A 20,347-nucleotide genomic window follows, 5' to 3' on the forward strand; every position below is an offset into this window, starting at 1 on the left:
ACTCGAATGACTTGGAAAGAGCAAACGAAAATGCTTCCTGTCGTAATAGTTTGAAGATGGTATACAATCATGAGAACAAAAATGTTCTCATAGTTTCTTTTAAGGGAGATCGAACCCACTTGATTACCTATTATGATCATCCTACATATGTCAGATGCATGTTTGGTGGTCGTGGACGGTCGAATCATTATTTTTAGCAAAAATGATATAAGTGTCGTTTTATCTTAACTGAAACGATATGCGTGTAGTTTTAGTTATGATTTAAACTAAAACGATATCAACGTCGTCAAAATTGTATTGAAACGATATTTATATCGTTATGTATCAAAATCACAAATAAAGTAACGACATTCATATCGTTTTAGTACAAATTTGACGAGTTAAGTAGTTAGCCATTGATGTATTGAACATGATACAATCCTTTAAGAGTATGATATATAACTCGAAGAGAAAATGAAGGGTAATGTGAAAGCACGTACCAAATAAAATTTGATTTCTCCATCTCTTTTTATTTGGTTTTAAGTGGTAAAGCTAATGGCCAGAGGAGTATTATTAGATATTGGTTGTATTTTAAAGTAAACTTCATATTTATCGAGTGTCCAAGAATTGCTCGAGTAAATTCATGAATGAAAGAGGGTGCATCTTAAAATCGGATGTGTACACTCAATCCGTTTAAGAATTACTCATCCTTTCAAACTTGGGTCGGGCATTTAATTATAAAAGGTAAAAACTCAATTAGTATTAATTATTGTTATTATAACACATACTATGAAAATTTTACATACAAATTTCATTTTTTTTATATTTTTATATTTTTTATCAATATAACATCAATAATTAAATAGCTAGCTTTCTATGTCAAATATGTCACAACATTGGCACAAACTTTCAACATTATATAGGAAGCCACGTCAAAATTCCTAAGTGCAATATGTTCTGACAGAGTGAGTCTTGATCTTATCAAAACAAAAACAATTAAGAACAAAGATTGTACAGTTAATAAGTACTTAATTGCTCCAAAAGGGATAGCAGAAATATTCACCCACAGGAACTTCCAATATAAAATGCATCTCCCTTAATATCACAGCAAAACTGTTCTTCACTGACAGAAAATTGGGGACATAAATTCCCATTAAAAGGAATAACCCAATATACATGTGATGCTATTATGAGATATTTCTCAAGACCACTTGGTTCAAATGCCACACTGATGGTTGCTAGGATTTGCCCATCGAATGCCAAATAAAAATGAGGAAATAATTAAATATAACAAAAAAGAAGATGCTGCAAGTTTTGATTACCCACTCAACAAAATGAGTTTTCAAGGGAATAACATGTAGATTTTGGGGTTCCATGAAGGAAAAGAAGATGAAGAGAAGGAAAGGAAAGGAGAATATTTGCATAGAGAGATCGACCTGTGGAAGGAATGGAAGTCAAAATTGAATTAGGGCTAAATGGAAATTGAAAGGATAAAAGGAGATTTCAAGTAGGGTTCAATGGAAATTGAAATGAGTATAAGGGCAATAATGACCTTTTGTATACAAGGTCATTTTAATCCTTTACAAATTATATTTTTCATATTTTATAACTTTAGGCCTTTTAACTAAGAAACATAGTTGTTGGTCTTTTTAAACTAATGTTCAGTTTGACTTGGCCTTTTAAATCAATTCCCCTTTTATTTACGTGAAACCAACAGTAAGTGAGAGAGTGTCGTCCTTTTAGTAAAAAAATTTCGATTACTCCAGCATTTCCTATTTTTATTAGTTAGGTCAGTTATAAATGATCTTTTCTTTATTTTGGTTACAATTTTCAATAACTTTATCAAATGAGTAACGCTATTCGGCATCGTCAATGTCAAAATACTAATTTAGATGATAACTATATGACAACAAATGATAGATTTATTTAAATATAATTGTTATATAATTCATTTTAATTGAATCCCATCTTAAAACTAATAATCTAAATTAGTGCTCTAATATCACTAGCGTTATTCTTATCCAATTTACTGGGGAATCGTCATTGAAAACATCATTTTTTTTCATTTTTCATATTCATTTTTTTTAAACATTTTTCTTCCGTGGTTCATTTCTCCAGATGTTCTTCCTATTAAAGTATAACAAAAGTAAGAAATGTGAAATTATACATGTAATTATTTGTTTATTATTATTATTATTATTATTTTATTTATAAATTAAACAGTACATAAATTCTTCCCAACCAAAAAGATGCTCAAATTTAGACGAACGAAAATGAGTGTATAAAATATAAATGGATTGAAGTTGATAGACTACGTTACTCTTCGACCACAATAATTCCATCATAACCAAAACATAAATTTCAAGATATTGTTTCTAAGTACCCCTACAACAATTTGCCTTACAATGGTGATTTGCATGCAACTCGACTCGATTTTCTAACAAATCTGCTATTATAGTACTGTTCAAGCTCGATTCAATATGATGCCTCGACATTTGATTTTAGATCTCTTCAAGGTTGAGTCAAATTGTGTTAGGATTCTTACTCGTATTGGACCACGCAATTATCAAAACAGTTACAAATACAAGTGATCAAAATTTATGCAGAAGGAAGAGGAAGGTAACTAATACGGTTAAACAAGAATATTAGACAATATAAATGAACAAAGATTATAGTTTCAATGGTAGTCAATATGGACCAGTCCATCTTACCAAACTAACCAACACACACTTTTATGACACTCCCCCATGAATATGGGGTCAGTTTCCAATAAACGTTCGATATTATAAAATAAAATGAGCAAAATTCAAGAAACGCAATAACAATCTTATGCATCAAATCCATCCTAGCACAAGGACTATCATAAACTATTCGCTATTATCCAATAAACTGAGCCAGATTCAAGAAAACGCAATGACAATCTTGTGCAACAAATCCATCCTAGCACAAGGGACTATCCCTTTGGAGAAAGGGGGAAGCAGGCCTCACATAGGTGAAACCCTGAAAATGGTTTCCATCAACTTTAGGACTCGAAACTGGAGAATCTGAGACTGGCATTTCTGTGTACTGCTTATCAAAGTTAGCAATGCAATGTTTTCCTGCAACTTCGGGCCGAAAACTTGGTTGTATAGCCCTAGCTTCCAATTTCTTCCAGTTGATCAACTTGAACCATTTATGCCTCTTTATTTCATCACTTCCCTTTGGTCCACTACCAAGCCGCTTACTCGGGTCCTTTTGAAGCAGCTGCGACATAAGAAAAACTTGCATCAGCTTTTAAGTGTTAGAGAAGAGATGGAAGATGATGATGGTGAAATCCATCGTCATGATCCCAAAATCAAACAATATTTAGGACATGTTCGTACACGGTATAAACAAGGTTCTAACTTCTTTTTATTCTTTAGTAGTGTCAAGCTACCAAAAAGCCATTAGTATTGCAGACACCCATGAAGGGAATCACAACAAATTGTTCTTGTGGAAAACAGATTTACATTTAATGGAGAAGAAATAGATTTCTTAATGTGACAAATTTGGGTAAAAAGTAAGACGGATACAAAAGATTACCCCCTTCAACAGTGAGTGTGCCTCGCTTGTCAGAAATGCAGGCAGCTTAATTTTATCCTTAATAACCTTTTGTTGAATTTTGTCCCTATTACCGCCAATAAATGGAGGCTGCACAAAAAAGAGCAAATCATCAATGTGTAACATATAATCAACTCAATGAGTCAAGAAAACATTTTTCCAATGTATCGTAGGTCATAAATTTTCTAATTACTATTCATTTCCAGCAATAGACAACCGGTATAGAACATGCTCAATTCACAATATCATGCCTAAAACTTGTTATATAAAGCTAACCTTCCCAGTAAGCATCTCAAATAACAGGATTCCAACACTCCACCAATCAGCAGCCTTATCATGGCCCTTACCAAGAATAATTTCCGGTGACATGTATTCTACAGTTCCACACATAGAGTTTGATCTTGCATTCTCTTCTAATTGCTTCGCTAATCCAAAATCAGTGAGTATTGCCTACAATAACAATGAGAACAATATTAAGAGGATATGATAGTTCATCACTGCGTGCACAAGATGAATCCTGGACATAGATATTTGAAAGTGCAAATACACACACAAAGGAAACATACATGGCCATCTGCATCCAGTAGAATATTCTCAGGTTTGAGATCCCTGTGCATTATGCCCTTAGAATGAAGGTGAGACACAGCTGAAACGATTTCTGCTGTGTAGACACGTGCCAGATCTTCTCTGAAATGTAATGAATCAATTTAGAGAGCCAGACTCCGGTTACAATAAGAAAACATCCAAAACAGAATCAAATAAAATACCTGAAAAGGCCATGATGATATAGTTGAAAGAAAAGGTGTCCACCATTAATGAAATCTAGAACCAGGTAAAGTCTATATTTTGTCTGCAGATCAGAAAGGACCAAAAGTTGCATTCTTCAACTATAGCTTCAAATGATGAAAGAGCTGACACAAGTTTTATCTCATACAACAAAGCAATTACAATGTATTTTCATTTACATAAACCATATCACTCAAGGATCTAACTCCAGAAAAAGAATTACCTGGAATGAGTATCTCAGTTGAACAATGAAGGGATGATCTATCTCTGTTAAGATATCCCTCTCTGCTTTCATATATTCAGCATGGTTTTTCTCCATGATCTTATCCTTCCTCATGACCTTCATCGCATAAATTTCTGACGTGCCCTTTTTTCTTACTTGATACACTTTTCCAAATGCACCCTGTCCAACAACTTTGAAAACCTCAAAATCCTCAAGGCCCACAGTCTGGACTTTTGTCAAATCATCAGGAACATCCTCAGCAACAGAATCAATCTCTAAGAGTTCTTGATCTTCTTTGATTGTCTTGTTGATAACACAATCATCAATTTCAATTTGATCCTCTTTCTCGTGTATGGTGAGTCCACTAAGTTTCAGAGATTGACTAACACAAGCAGAAGGACCGACCAATGAATGTGATCGGTGGTAAATTACTTCAGGATCATCATACACAAGCTCATTCACATCTGCTGTTCCAGGTTTTCCATTACTGAGATCGGAGGAAGCTTGAATTGGCAGTGGGCCAAATACATCAGAAAAGTCCAACTCAACCTGCTCAGAAGAAACAGCATCAGGAGGATTCACAGGTAAGAGTATCTGGAACTGAACAGGCTTGCATGTACGAGCTTTTGGTTGAGAAGGTAGTTGAGAAGAAACCATGCTGCCAAATACTAATTGAGGGATGCAGACGACCAATTATCAAACACTCCTAAAACTGGCTACAAGTGGATCACTTCCACGGTGCAAATTAACTAAAGGAGCCTAACAATAGCCTTAATTAAAGAATCATTCGAGTTCAAGGTGCGAGTTTTAAAGAACTTTGAGAGCAAGCAAACGAGAATCCAGAAAATGAAGTCGTCCTTGTTTCCCGCTTTACAGGAAACTACAGATCCCACAGTGGTTCTTGAATTCATGAAGATGTGGTAGTCAAATCTGCAAACAGATCAGAAAAGATGTCGAAAATTAGAAGTATGGCTCCAATAGATTATATATAGTTTCTAACTAACAGTACTTCCAAAATATTCCGCAATGCTCAATAGTGACAATTTTCGCAACAAATTCAGAATCTTAGGAATAAAATGAGGGTAGATAACATGAAACAATCAATTTAAGTAGTCCGAAGTATTTGTGGTTAATCTAACTTTCTGACCAACTAGGAGGTGCCCAAGAGTATTATTTATTAAAAAGAACACAAAATACATGAACAACAACTAAAAAAATAAAGAGTGCTATCGCTTAGAGTACTCAAATTTAACTGAGTCACCCGGGAAGAAATAAATTAGTACCTCCTATTTTGATTAAGTTAATTTTGGCGTGTTTCTTGTCAGGAAGGTAGAAACATACAGAAAATTACACCCTTCCAAACAAGTACGAAATAAATTCTGGTAAGAGATATTGTACACACCTTTCTCATCAGTTCTATAAAGTTCTGAAACTACAGAATGGGAATATTGGAAGGAAACAAGAGAAAAGGTCTGTTCAAGCAATGAAGCAAATACCAAGTTTACCAAATAAAGAAAGATTCTTAGGTAATGCAAATTTCTTTGAAACATAAATTCAATTCAACTAGTAGTTTTTGTACATCAAAATTCAATCTTGATAGAGAAAGAACTATAATTAATTAAACACTTTATTACTTGTCCATGATTACATAAATCTTTTATTTGAATGCAAACTAAAATCATAACAAATTTATCAGTAACGCATTATATCGAATATCTAGAAATTAACATTTCGAGTACTTGTATCAGAGCCTCTTAATTTCTTTTTGAATTTTTTACTAATTTTACGAATTAGGAGACTTTGAACGAAGATGAGTATTCAACCATCAGCAGACACAATATCCATCAGATCCAAAAGCAAAATCCCATTTTCGAGAATAACTAGACGCCGCATGAGGAACCCTAAAAAATGACATCAAAATTTTGGGGTTTCTAACAAAATCATTAGCAGTCATCACAAATTTGGCCAAGAAAATTTGAAACGTGTTTCCCATTGAATCCTACAAAAACCCACCAAGGAAGCCTTTGAATTCTCCAATTTTATTACTCTAACAGATCCCAAAAAAGAAAAAAAACACCGAAAGCTAGATTGAGATCTGGGCAAGCAAATTACATTTATTAATCCAAGTGTCCACGTAATTTGTACACTTCAAAAACACCAGATTATCCCAAAATAAGATTAGGATTTAAACTTTAAGAAGCAAAAAAAGAAGAACCCAAAAACGTAGGCAAATCAAATTAGTTAATGAATTCATATAATATACCTTGGGAGGGCTGTAGAAGGCGAGAAAGGAAAGCTTATTGGAACGTAATTTGAAGAAAAACGTCCGAGTTTTGCTGATTAAATGGTGGTAGTTCCCGAGCCAAAAAAATATTCCTGATATTGATGCTCATCCAATTGTGCCTCGTGACACGTGGATAGTGACCATTGGTTGAGGGAGTCCAATTTGAACGGCTGTTATTGGCTGGAGAAGTTATAACAAAATAACCAATACATGAAGATTAGCCCCCATATTGGACCTACCACGGAATATGCCTTTTTTGTTTTTAATTATTTCTAAGAATTTAAGCATATGCTTTTCCTCGTTTTGATTGGATTTACAAAACTGTGGTTGGTTTTTAATTGCATAATTTTTAGGGATGGTTCTTTTAATTGCATAAGTTCAGGGTTTCTTTCTGTACGAAATCTGTGAAAATTTCTGTTTATTTCTATTTAGAAGGTATTTTTACACTCTTCACTCATAATTATGTTTCGTACTTGCGAATTCAACATCGATCGGGCAAGAAAAGGATAAAAAATTAGTTTGATGATCTTTTCGGTATTGACATTTCGTCTTATAAAAAACATGTAAAATGATTGGACCTTTGGTATTTCTTGTCTTCTTTTTTTATTGATTTTTTAATATATGAAAAGTACAATACTTGAAATTTTTGAGTAGTGGCGTGTGCAATTTGGCACTTATCCTTTTGATAAAATTGAGACAAATTCAATACAGTTTCATGACTTAAATGCCACCTTAGTGACAAATTTCGAGGTCAAGTTGGCTTACAAATATGACAACTCAATAATCAATTATCTGTGTCTAATAGGGTGGAAATGAAATTGAAAGATGGAATTGGAATTGAATTTTTCAACTTTAAGTGTTTGATACAATTTTTTTTCATGAAATTCGATTTCTAAGTTGTCTTGAAGTTTGGAATTTTCTTGATTTTCCTACCTACTGTAGCACTTTTTTTTTTCTTTTTTTTGGTTGGCAATAGAAACAAATTTTAAGAATTATTGTAAAAAAATATTTCTCTTTAAATGACAATTTCAATGTAAAACAAAGTTAAACGAACACCAAAAGATAGATGATTTTTTTTTTTTGTGTTGGCAATGGAAATAAATTTAATCCCCAATATCAGTAAAGTTTATCCCTTTACTTGACAGTTTTCATGTAAAACAAAATCAAACGAACACAAAAAAACACTTTTATTTCAACGTTTTCCACGTGAAAAATTATACCAATTGAACACAATAATTTAAAATTCTCAGGAAAACAATTACAGGCAATTCAATTTCATCTTTACAATCAAACGGACCCTTTTAACACAATGGATAGCGTGAAATGGGATTTACCCTGTTTGCACCACACTTTCTCCCCATTTCATGAAAATTCCGACCGTTGAGCCAATTGGGTAGACCCCCGTGCAGAGCTTCAGTAGAACGTTTAGCTATCCGAAATGGTAAGAGTTCCGAGTTTGCTCCCCTGTGTTTGATAGTGTATGCAAGTGAACAACAAGTGCAAGTTGTGAGCAAATAATAGTCAAACGGTTGCCGCCACCTTACTCATGCTTCAGAACAAGAAAAAACCCCCGTCACACCCACTTCCAGCAAGCAGCTGCTTTAATTCCAATTAATTACGTAAATGGTTGGACAGAGAAAAAAAACAACGCCAAAAATGAGGCAATTTAGGTGGTTCAATTATGAACATGTGGAGACAAAAACCAACCACGTCATTCAATTTTGACTGAGTTCAATTAATTGCGCAAACGGGTGGACAAAAACAATAGCCACAACGCACGTAGAAAAAATGAAAAATAAACGGGCCACATTTTTTAGATAATTCGGACACCACTCTTCCAATTAAAAAAAAAAAAAAAAAACCAACACAACTACTACGACGTCGAAGCCCGGCAATTCTAGATGATGCAAATTAAAAAAAGGTACAACTTGCACCACACTATCGTTCCTTGAAGTCCTGGTAGATAATGCAAATTTCGTACCCACCAATTTCAGGTTCTATTATCACGGCTGCTGTGCCATGTAATCGCGAAGTTTATCACACTCACTTCATTGCATTTCTGGTGCATTCATTTTGGCTTGAATTTCATCCGCAGCATTAATTATATCCACCTCGGCCATGTCGTCATCCGTTTTCGTTCTTGCGAATGCCTCGTCCACAACTCGAGCACGACGTAGGAAATTATGAATTCTCATCGTGGCTACGACAACTACAACTTGTGTTGTAAATGAATAGCTGGCCATACAGTCAATGATTTTCTATCTCTGCTTCAACACACCAAATGCACGTTCGATAACATTCCGACAGGAAGAGTGTCTGAAGTTGAACCTCTCATGGGCATTATGAAACCGATGGCACTGACCTGTTCGTTCATCGCGAAATTGTTGAAAGTGGTACAGTATATATGAACTTTTATACGGGGCCATATATCCTGATTGATGAGCAAAATCAGAATCTACCAAATAATACTTTCTCGTTGCCGGCTGCGAAAAATCTATTTTCAGGCTGTATATAGCGCAAGCAGAATTCGTGCATCATGTGTATTCTCGGTATACCCGACAAGCATGAACGTGAAACATAAATTGAAATCACATGCGGCCAACACATTTTGGGTTGGTACTCCTTTCTGACCAATGAAATTCATGAGCTCGTGATGCGGTAGCACAGTTTTCGCACGTGTTCAGTCGATAGCTCCAATGCAATCCTGAAACAGTGGATGCTTGTTCAAGTCCAGCCTATGCGGCTCGACAGCATCGTTGTAGTTCGGAGCCAGTTGTATAATATGTTTCATCAGCGAAACGATCGCACGTATTGAAGAATTGACAAACGGTTTGCAGAGAATGATTGAAGAGCGTTGTCACCTGCCGATATCCCTTCCCATGTGCAAATATGCTCAGAAACATACCCACTTTCTCGTAGATATCCACATGTTGGCTATTTGTTAAACCATACTCGTCTCGTAGGAATGTGCAAAGTGTCGTAACATCGGCAAGTACATTCGGAACTCCTGATAGCACATCTTATCGTTCCCATTCATAGCCTCCATCATGAACATGTGGCAATTTCTAGCGAACAGGAATCGTCTCACACGATTCTGCTACGCGCAATAATATATCATCGCATTGGTCGCTACGACGGTCGAAAAGGTGAACCAGGCTGTCACGTCATCTGCCAGACGGTCGAACAGCTTCTCCCCCAGCTCTTCCTCCGCATTAGAGGCCGGGTGTAGCATGCAATCAAATCTTAGATCATCCAAGGAACATACGTTTCCTAACAAAGATACTGGCTTCACCTTCGGATACCTCCTTTTCATATGGAGAAGTGCACATATCTAATTGATTACGTCTACGGACCAAGTTGGACAAATGATTGTACGAATGACAACAAAAGAAAAGAAAAACGGCTGCATGCCTACAACATAAAAAGCAATCTAGCAACGAAAGGGGGTACAAGATTCCCTACAACATAAAAAGCAATCTAGCATAGTAAGCAAGACGTGATGAATTGTACAGGAATAATATCGGTACATACGTCTAAGTGTCCTACCCATCCATAAGGAATGGGAAAAAGTACAAGGAAAAAGGAAATATGGCGGGGGCACAACTATAGGACCACAAGGCACATAGCGCATGTCGAAGTCCTAATGGAGCGATTTTCCATGCTCATTGAACTACTACTCAATACATTTCATGAAGGCTAGCACGTTCCGGTACCGCTTTTGCACCGAAAGTGTGCAGGCATAAAAGTACGGCGGGGTGTGTAACGCCCCCAACTCTTTTTCATATTATTATATTATTTTTAATTAAAATAAACTCGAGGTGCTACCAAAACTTTTCTCTATTTAATTTAAGCGGAAATATATCGAAAATACTTGATTTGAAATTATTAATTTAAAATTTAAGATAACATATCGAATGCTTGAACAACATATTAAATAACATGCATACTATACTTTTCAAATAAAAGCGACAATTATCTTTCTTGAAAATTTACTTGACGACCCCATTAGCATCGATCTGTCAATCTTCCACGCGTCCACACGACGCGTTCTCATCTGGAAATATTGTAAGAGTGAGTATTTTGAAAACATTCAGTAAAAATACGTGCATATTCTAATAACATGATATAAACATAATATGACATAATATACCGATATTTCTTAAATTTAGAGCAACCGGTCGCGATTCCAACAGCTCAAGGAATTTCTTAAGAATCCCCGTATCCCGTAGGATTTAATCATATTGATCTAAAGGTCCATCCCGTAGGATTTAACTTCTTTTCTTTGAATTGACGGTCCATCCCAAAGGATTTAACATATAATTCGACCCGAAGGCCTTATAGTATTTCATGCCAAATTTACATAAATATCAAGGATAAGAATTTACCACTTGTACCATGTATTCTTACCTCAATTGACACCAAAGAATTTCTGAAAATGACTTATGAAATAAAATGATATTCCTTCTCAAAAGTATGAGTGTGTGTGTAGACGTGTGAAATACTAATAATCTGAATGGGTAAAGGAGAATTTGTCACTTCAGTGCTCTCATATCCACTTTTATACTTAGAACATGTAACTATAGAGATTCTAACGTAATTTGATGTTAATTAGGTTTCATGTGGGTTAATTACTATATCACTAATGAGCTTAATAAATTTTAAATTATTAATTTTCAATTTTCGTTTCATTTCCCCAGGTACCGTATGAATTGAATTGGAAATGAAAGTTTAGTTTTTATTATTTTATTATTATCTATATTAATAAAATATTAAATGCTAACACTTTTCTTTTTATTAGAATAACTCGGACATGACTAACCCAAAATTATTTTTTCTTGAACCCAAATTATATTATTTAATGCGAGCTACAAAATGAGTATAATATTTGATATATTTCATCAACTTCTGAAAATACTTAAATATTCGACTCAAATAAGATTTACGATAATTTTAAGTACATTCAAGCAAAATAAATCATCAACTTTTGGACTTTAGTGTGACGACAAATCTAACATGAATTATTTCATTTACTAAGTGACCCATATTAAGTTTAGGCCCATATGATAAATAATAAAAAATTCGGGGTGTTACAGGGTGTGACGATGAAAACGTCCCGTCGTGAGCAACTTCTCAATACATAGACCCACATCGTTCTCTATCGGATTTATGATGCTATTGAGCTTAGTGGCCACTTCTTCAATCGCAGTGGTACCACGATCCACGAAAAATGACAGGCTATGAGCAGAAATTTTCTTTTGCTTCCCTTTCTACCCTTTAGTGGACGACTGCGTTTCTTCCCACGGAAAATGATATGTCACCTCATGCTTGTTGTACCAATTCTTCCTAAACCTTCATCGCTAGATACATTGTCATCTGCATCGATGGGAATAGCATCCAGGTGGTCATCCACCTCACTGTCCTCAAACGAAATGAGTCCCGTTCTGCACATCAAGCTCAAGGTCGTCGTGTATTTGTCATCGTCATAGCTATCAGAATACTGAATGTATATTTCGCTAACGTCTTTGTCCTTAAAATCCTTGTTTTCTTTCTTCTCCTACAACAATAAGTGCACGGAATAATGCATGAGATATTTTTTACATCTCACGACATGATTGTAACAAAATCACAAAGTGTTAAGCACCAAAATGGCCAACAAAATATTTTGATTTCGGCAACATTCTATAGAACCTTTATTTTTCACAAACCCATTTTCGAGCATACATCTTGTCTGAGAAATAATTCGACATGTAAGTTGCTTCAATAATTTGTTGCCAATGATTGAAGATCTACTTCACATTGACCCATTATATTTTTCTTCCCTCATATATCACATTCTAGCGAACTAAGACGGAGTTTTCATCCATAATTCTTGGATTAATTTATGCTTCTGCAACAAAGATAGTGCCTAATAAGTGCAAGTTCCAGAACACATGCTTAGCAGAAATCTATTTCGAGTATTGTCTGCGAAATTCAAGAAAAATTAGCCGAAATAGCTCCCTAATACGACCACTTATCTACTCAAGCAACAGAAATTGAAATGGAATTTATTTTCATCGAATTAAAAGACAATCAGGAGATGTCAAAATATGTAAGTTATGGCGTTCAAAAAATTGATACATGTAGTACCCCAAAAATTTTAGAATAAATATATATAATACTTTATGGTTTCAAAAGTTGAGGGACTAAGAGGTAATATATTTTAAATTCTTATACTTTGAGTCAAATAATTAAATTTTGATAGAGCAAGTATAAGTATATCGATGTTGGGCTCATTATGTAGCCCATAAGAGAAGAGCGATATGAAGTGTATAATTTATTTGTTATGTAATTGTATATGAAAACTGCACGTATCTTACTGGATATTTTTAAATACTTACTCTTACATTAATTTTACAGGTTAATTCGGGTCGATTGGAACAGTGGCGAATTGGTGATGTGGGCGCCAAATGGATAAAGAATAGAAAAAAAGAAATAAGTTTGCCGTTTTTAAAATTTATCAGTTAGTTTAATTTATTCAGAATGCGTTATTTGAATTTGCTAAGAGTTCATGTTTATGTTTAGATACGATTTTCATGTTTTCAAATTTAGATTTATAAATATTGCAGTTCTTGTTTAATAAAGAATTCTATTTTTATATTTCCGCATTTAACTTAAGGAAAAGTGAGTTTTTCGTAATGTTCCTGTGTTTATAGAAAAATTGGGACGTTACAATACAACTCTTGAACGTATCGTATGAGCAATCCGAACTTAAATTCACAAAATTGACTGCTTGAACCTCATACATTTCACCGTATATGAGGACAACTGAACGTGTGATTAATTCAGGATTTCCAAGCGAAGACATGGTTCAATTCATAAAGATCAGACATTGAAATTTTAATGAAACATGTGCTACCTATTGAGAAGCCGGAGTCTTACCCTCATTTTTCTTGTCCACCATTCATCGGATACTACAAGCCGACCCGTTGACTCATCGAATTCGACCCCAGTGCTGTTCAACAATTCACGGAGATGCTTGTGCTCGTGACACATTGCATCCCAATGGTTGCGGAGTTGTAGTTTTGTCCAATTGTGGCCGGACGTCGAATTGAATAACGCAACCACACGCTCCCACCCTTGCTTCATGAAGCACCTGCCATGCTGATGTCCTTAGGGGATTACGGTTTCATAGGTTGCTATGAATGGCATCCACTCGACCGGCTTCCACCTCGCATTTTTTTGGATACTGTCTCGTTCGCGACGGCTGGTGCGTTGGACGAAGCCGACTGTGGTCCGTTGGCCATCTGCGGGAAATGACGAAGACAAACTTAGAACAATAAAATTGGGCCACAACTACAAACCGTATGAATCCATGGGGTGTTGTCGGCTTACCTGGGTAGAGTGTGGATCCATGGGGTGTTGTTGCAGATACCAAATGTCAAGGCTGTGGAGATGATTGTCTCAGAACACCTTGGGTCGGCTGATTGAGAGAAAATCGCACGAAAATGAAGCACAAATTCACCGGCAGAAAGAAAACTTCACCGGACGGTACTTAGGTTTCAAGCGTCGGTGCTGTTTGAGGGTTTGTGGTCCCTTAGCTGTGCCCAAAAATCAGGTGATGGTCGGAGCGTATTGCACTATCGGGGTTGCCAAGTAGAAACAGTCTTAATTTCGTGTAAGAGGAGATGGTGGAATTTGGGAAAGCAACTTGAGGGCAAATGAGGAAAGGTAAATGATTTGGTAAAGAAATTACCGTATTGGCTGTCAGAGAGCAATTGGCTTAAACGGTCGAAATTTTAATTAAAATGGGAAGAAAATGTGGCACAGACAGGGGCTTAATTTGGGAAAAGTACATAATTATCAATCTTTAAATACATACCTGTAAATTTGACAGACTTGTGGAATTCTTTCATAAATCAGGAGCTATTTATTAAATGAATAATTAAATAGATTTCATTAACTAAATAGGTAATTAAATATGTAAATATCATAGCATATAATTTATGATTACAGTTACGTTCTAATCACATTTATAGAACGTTACTGTCAAAAGTCACAAATTTTATAAGCCACATCTTATTCATTGATCATAAATTATTAAATTAATTGGTTGCGACTTATTTCTTGTACACAAATAACAAATTTTACAACGCCTTACTTATCAACCATAAATTATCAAATTAATTGATCACAAGATATTTTTTAGGGGATGTATTATTTTTTTTATTTCATGGATTTTTTTTATGGATTTGTATGAAATTAAAGGAAATCTTTTGTAGATCTTTATAGGCTTTCATTTTTAATTTTTTATGAACTTTTTGTAGAATTTAAAAGGTTTTTGAAAATTTTCATTTAACATAGGATTAAAGTGGGTCTAGACAACAGTATGAATTAATGTGTATTGAATTGGGATTTTTAAAAACTTTTTTGAAGTGATGATTTTTCTTTATTTCATAGAATTTTTACGTATTTTCATGAAATTAATGGGAGTCTTTTATAGATTTTTATAGACTTTCATTTTAAAACTTTTGTAGAGTTCAAAATACTTTTGAAAACTTTTATTTAAAATAGAATTAATGAGGGTCTAGAACAACAATATGAAACTCTCACATATGAGGTGGTAATTCCAACATTTTTCTTTCTTCTCTCCATCTAATAAAAAATATTTTTAAAAGAATAAATATATTAGCCACTTAATTAAATAAATAATAATCAATATAATGTACCTTTAAAGAGTAAACAAGAAATCAATATATTTAAAATTAATTATATTTTTATATAAAATCTTAGGGTTTTACAAATAGATATTTTTCATAAAAATGATAAAAAAAAAAAAAAGGAAAAGAAAAAAGTTATAAGAATCTTTAATTATAATCTAGTTTATTCCATAAAAAATAGAGATGAAAGGTAATTTTTAATTACGATATTAATGTTCGTAGAAGATAAAAGGAAAGAGAAATATTGAAAAAAAAAGCATATATATATTTTTAGTTAAAGTCTCAAAATCTTGGGATGAATGAGAGATAAATTTTGAGATTTTATTTTAATACTTATTCTTAAAAATTAGTATCCCAGAGATTTTTATATAAGTCTTTAAAAGTCATTAACAATTTGAACACCCCAAAATTTATAAAGATTTCTAAAAAGTTTTAATAAAGTACGTCGTAAATTTTAAAGATTTTTTAAAAGTCTATAAAAATTTCAATTGAATACATCAATAATTCTAAAGAAAAGTCTATATTGAATATCCCTAATCTTTTTAAATCTCAAAAAATCTTTAAAAGTTCGAATTAAATATACGATTACAAATAATCAAATTAATTTATCACAATTACCCAAGTATATGGTCCCAAATTATCCCTTATTTCACCCACCCCAACACCATTTGCACAACCTAAAATGCGCCTTCACTGCTTCAGATCCACAACCCATCACTACCTTAGGTAATCAAACGTTTGCCCCTTCTAGATGCAGAATCTTCGTTGAGTTATTCTCACCTTGAGCAACATTGTGAATTTCTTAAAAGTGTTCGTATTTGTTAGGGTTCTTTCCTTACGCAGTTTGAAAAATGTAAAAAATAATCAAATCACAATGCAAGAAAACGTAAAAGAACGTCACAAAATTGTTCACCCAGTTCGGCAATCACCTAATCTAAGGGGCTTAGAGATAAGCCTGATTACCAAGCACACAAAATCGTCCAAAAAGAGAGTACAGATCCCAAAAGCTCAATCGACTTAGAAATAATCATCGATCCACACATGGATCTCTTAAATCTGAAGAACCTAACCAAAAATTCGAATAAGACTTTCTGCCAACTACTACAAACACCAAATCAACAAATATTTCAGGCTTGATTACTGTAGCAATATGAATCCCACATATTCAATTAATATTCTGGCTAGATCACTTATAAGAGATCAAAAAGATCGAAGAAAATTAGACGAAGAAGGTGAAAGTCCAAAAGAGATAGAGACAAAGAATCCAAAGACTCGAAAAATTAAGAAGTGACTTGAACCATCCAGTCCCCAAGAGTCTCTTAGTGGAGCAAATTAATCTCAACCATAAGCTGCATCCAACAGTCCAGAAGCCTCATAAAGAAGCACAATCCAAGTGAACGCATTTGAGCCAATCCGAGGTTGCCATATGGCCTTCCAACCAGATTACAGAACTAAAAGAGTTGCATTTTTTAGGAACACGTTTTATACACAACATTCTTTACCTTGGTTCTCACGAAATCTAACTCTCTTTGGTTGCTTAAGTGCGCTTAATTTCTTGCTAACCCTACATCATTGCCCATGTACATGCAAAAGAATTAACCTGTATCAATATTCAGTAAAGATAAACATGTCTTAAACTTACTTACAAATACCACTTTAGTTCCCATATTTGATCGATTTTTATCTGTATGAATCTTAATCAGATTAACTTCACCTGCATACAATTTTTCCTAATGAAGTGATACTTTACCTCAATGTGTTTGGACCTTTCATGATACACAGAATTTTTACAAAGTAACAATGCGGTTTGACTGTCAGTAAAAATTGTAGGAGTTTTATGGAGACATTTCAATTATTTTGAGATTCCTTTTAACAAGATGCATTCTTTTACAGCGTCATTTATAACAATATATTTAGTTTCTGTACTTGATAAAGTTACTATAGACTGTAACTAAGATTTCCATGTTATGTAATTATCATCTAGTGTAAAAAAATAGGACGTAGTAGATTTTCTTTGACTTTTATCACCAACAAAGTCAGCATCTATGTATCCTTTTAAAGTCAAATTATTTGATCCCTTTTTTATACACTAATCCCAGATTTAGTGTCCCATTAATATATCTTAGCAGCCACTATAATCCCGCCCAATGTGGTTTCCCTGAATTGGACATAAATCTACTTAAAAAACTAATTGCATAAGCAAGATCAGGTCTGGTTGTTATCTTGGAAAATATAACAGAGCTTATGGCATTTGCATATGGGATATTTTCCATTTCCTTAACCTCTTCTTGAGTTGCTGGGGAATGCCTAGTTGATAAATTCATACATGCAGCTAAAGGAACATTTATAGGTTTGAATTCTTTCATGCCAAATTTAGTTACCACTTTATTCAAATAAGATTGCTAAGTGAGTATTAACCTATCCTCAAATCTATCCCTCTTAATAACCATTCCTAAAATCTTCTTGGCATTACCTAAATCCTTCAAATCAAATTCTGATTTTAAAAGATTTTTGAGTCTTAAGATTTCGGACCTACCGTACTAGTTATAAGCATATCATCAACGTATAATAATAAGTACACTTCACATCCACTCTTATCATTACTATAATACAGGCAAGCATCATACTCATTTCTTTTAAAACCAATGTTGATAACATATATGAATCTAACCTTTTATGCCACTGCCTAGGACTTTGTTTAAGTTCACATAGTGATTTTTGCAACTTATACACATAGTCAGTTTTACCCTTCACCTCAAAATCTTGAGGTTGAACCATGTAAATATCTTCATCCAGTTCACCATATAGGAAGGCTGAACCATGTTAACCTATCCTCAGATCTATCCCTCTTAATGACCATTCCTAAAATCTTCTTGGCATTACCTAAATCCTTCATATCAAATTCTGATTTTAAAAGATTTTTGAGTCTTAAGATTTTAGACCTACTCGCACTAGTTATAAGCATATCATCAACGTATAATAATAAGTAGACTTTACATCCAATCTTAGCAGTGTTGTAATATAGGCAAGCATCATACTCATTTCTTTTAAAACCAATTTTGATAACATATGAATCAAACATTTTATAACACTGTCTAGGACTTTGTTTAAGTCCTTACAGTGATTTTTGCAACTTACACACATAGTCAGTTTTACCCTTCACCTCAAAACCTTGAGACTGAACCATGTAAATATCTTCATCCAGTTCACCATGTAGGAAGGCTGTCTTAACATCAATTTGTTCAAATTCCCAATTTAAATGAGCAACTAATGCTAGAACCAGCCTAATGGTTTTAATTATTTATCACAAGTGAAAATATTTCATTGTAGTCTATTATCTCTTTTTTGGGTAAATCCGTTGGCTACAAGTCTGGCCTTGTACCTTAAGGGATCACTAGGATTGTTTCTCTCCTTTATTTTGTAAGTCCACTTACATTGGACAATCCTATGATTCTTGGGTTTTGTAACCAATATCCAAGTCTTATTTTCATTTAGAGATTACATTTCTTCTTCTATAGCTCTCTTCCAATTTTCAGATTTCGGTCCTTTGATTGCTTCTTCATAAGAAGCAGGTTCAATTTGTTCTATACTTTCATCAGACATTAAGGCAAAATCTATAAGACTTTGTAATTCATATCTAGGGTTTGGTTTAACCTGCCTTCTTTGCCTATCCCTCACTGATTGATAGTCCTTAAGAGAAGTATCCTCTATAAGATCAACCTAATTTTTAGATTCAGGTTGTGTCAAAGATTGGATTTCTCCAACTTCACCTTCATCAAGTCCCCCTTCTTCTTCATAAGGTGTGGGATTATTATTTCCAATATTGTCAGGTTGATTATTAATATGGTCAGTTTTACCTCATTTTCAGTTGTGTTATTATCTGGTTCAGCAGTAGTGTTAGATTTTAGTTTTAAGCATGGCATCTCTGATTCATTAAACTTCACATTTCTACTGTTAATGATTTTTATGCCCTGTACCCCTAATACCCATAGCCTATAACCTTTTACATCTTTAGGATAACCCGACATAATACATTTTGTTGCCCTAGAGTCTAATTTTCCTTCAACTTGACGTGCATAAGCAGCACACCCAAATACCCTGATATTAGACAATTTAGTTTCTTGCAGGACCATAATTCCTAGGGTGTTTTATATCCAATGGAACTTGAAGGCGATCTATTAATCAGGTATGCAGTTGTACACACTGCTTCAGCCAAAAAACCTTTTGCAAGCCTTGAACTGATCAACATGCATTTGACCTTATTCATCAAGGTCCTGTTCATTCTTATTGCCACCCCCATTTTGCTGGGGGGATTTTTGACGGTCCTATATCTCAAAATACATTTTTGTTTGCAGAAGTTTTAAAATTTAGAATTACAGAATTCATGACCATTGATCGTCCTTAGGTTTTTTAATTTTTTATCCAGTTGGTTTTCAACCATATTCTAAATTTTTGAAAGGTATCTGACTTAGCCTTTAAAGGAAAGACCCACACTTTTCTAGAATAGTCATCAACACTAGATAGGAAATATCTATTGCCTCCAAAAGTGGGGTGACTTTCAGGCCCTCATAAGTCAGCATGGACATAATCTAAGGGTTTCTTAGTAATATGTGAACCTGTTTCAAAGCTCACCTTGTGAAATTTTCCAAGATCAGAGGTTTCACAAAATTCTAGAGTTTCAACTAAATCTTTCCTAAGTAACTTTTGATTACTCAAAGATTTTAACCCTTTATTCCTAATATGTCCTATTATTTTTTGCCTTCAAGATAGTATAACCCATTTCTTTTTGGTCATTTCATC

At 34.1% G+C, this 20,347-nt stretch overlaps 2 protein-coding genes across 2 annotated transcripts; both read right to left on the minus strand.

Annotated features, from left to right (window-relative positions):
* Nucleotides 1–2,638: 2,638 nt before the first annotated feature.
* On the minus strand, nt 2,639–6,937 carry LOC111398719 (serine/threonine-protein kinase AtPK2/AtPK19-like). Its single transcript, XM_023025777.1, has 7 exons — nt 6,831–6,937; nt 4,568–5,497; nt 4,326–4,408; nt 4,125–4,245; nt 3,835–4,008; nt 3,541–3,648; nt 2,639–3,222 (listed from the first exon to the last, which is right to left on the minus strand). The coding sequence occupies exons 2-7, from the start codon at nt 5,222–5,224 to the stop codon at nt 2,920–2,922; spliced, it is 1,446 nt and encodes a 481-aa protein (XP_022881545.1). The 5' UTR covers nt 5,225–5,497; nt 6,831–6,937; the 3' UTR covers nt 2,639–2,919.
* A 4,901-nt stretch (nt 6,938–11,838) lies between these two features.
* Nucleotides 11,839–14,524, minus strand: LOC111395669 (L10-interacting MYB domain-containing protein-like). The gene is made up of 3 exons (XM_023021807.1): nt 14,223–14,524; nt 13,770–14,134; nt 11,839–12,405 (listed from the first exon to the last, which is right to left on the minus strand). Exons 2-3 carry the CDS (start codon nt 13,974–13,976, stop codon nt 12,166–12,168), a joined length of 447 nt encoding a protein of 148 aa, XP_022877575.1. The 5' UTR covers nt 13,977–14,134; nt 14,223–14,524; the 3' UTR covers nt 11,839–12,165.
* Nucleotides 14,525–20,347: the final 5,823 nt, after the last annotated feature.

The sequence above is a fragment of the Olea europaea genome, chromosome 1 (assembly GCF_002742605.1).
Source record: "Olea europaea var. sylvestris chromosome 1, O_europaea_v1, whole genome shotgun sequence".
Classification (NCBI taxonomy): domain Eukaryota; kingdom Viridiplantae; phylum Streptophyta; class Magnoliopsida; order Lamiales; family Oleaceae; genus Olea; species Olea europaea.

What these genes read in the sequence shown, in the direction of transcription:
- LOC111398719 (XM_023025777.1), bottom strand. Translation starts at nt 5,224, where the DNA reads ATGGTTTCTTCTCAACTACCTTCTCAACCAAAAGCTCGTACATGCAAG. An exon ending in AACTGAGATACTCATTCCAG is followed by an intron (nt 4,409 to 4,567) that starts GTAATTCTTTTT and finishes TCTGATCTGCAG; the next exon opens with ACAAAATATAGACTTTACCT. An exon ending in CACACTCACTGTTGAAGGGG is followed by an intron (nt 3,223 to 3,540) that starts GTAATCTTTTGT and finishes CTTATGTCGCAG; the next exon opens with CTGCTTCAAAAGGACCCGAG.
- LOC111395669 (XM_023021807.1), bottom strand. Translation starts at nt 13,976, where the DNA reads ATGAAGCAAGGGTGGGAGCGTGTGGTTGCGTTATTCAATTCGACGTCC. An exon ending in GGTGGACAAGAAAAATGAGG is followed by an intron (nt 12,406 to 13,769) that starts GTAAGACTCCGG and finishes TTATTGTTGTAG; the next exon opens with GAGAAGAAAGAAAACAAGGA.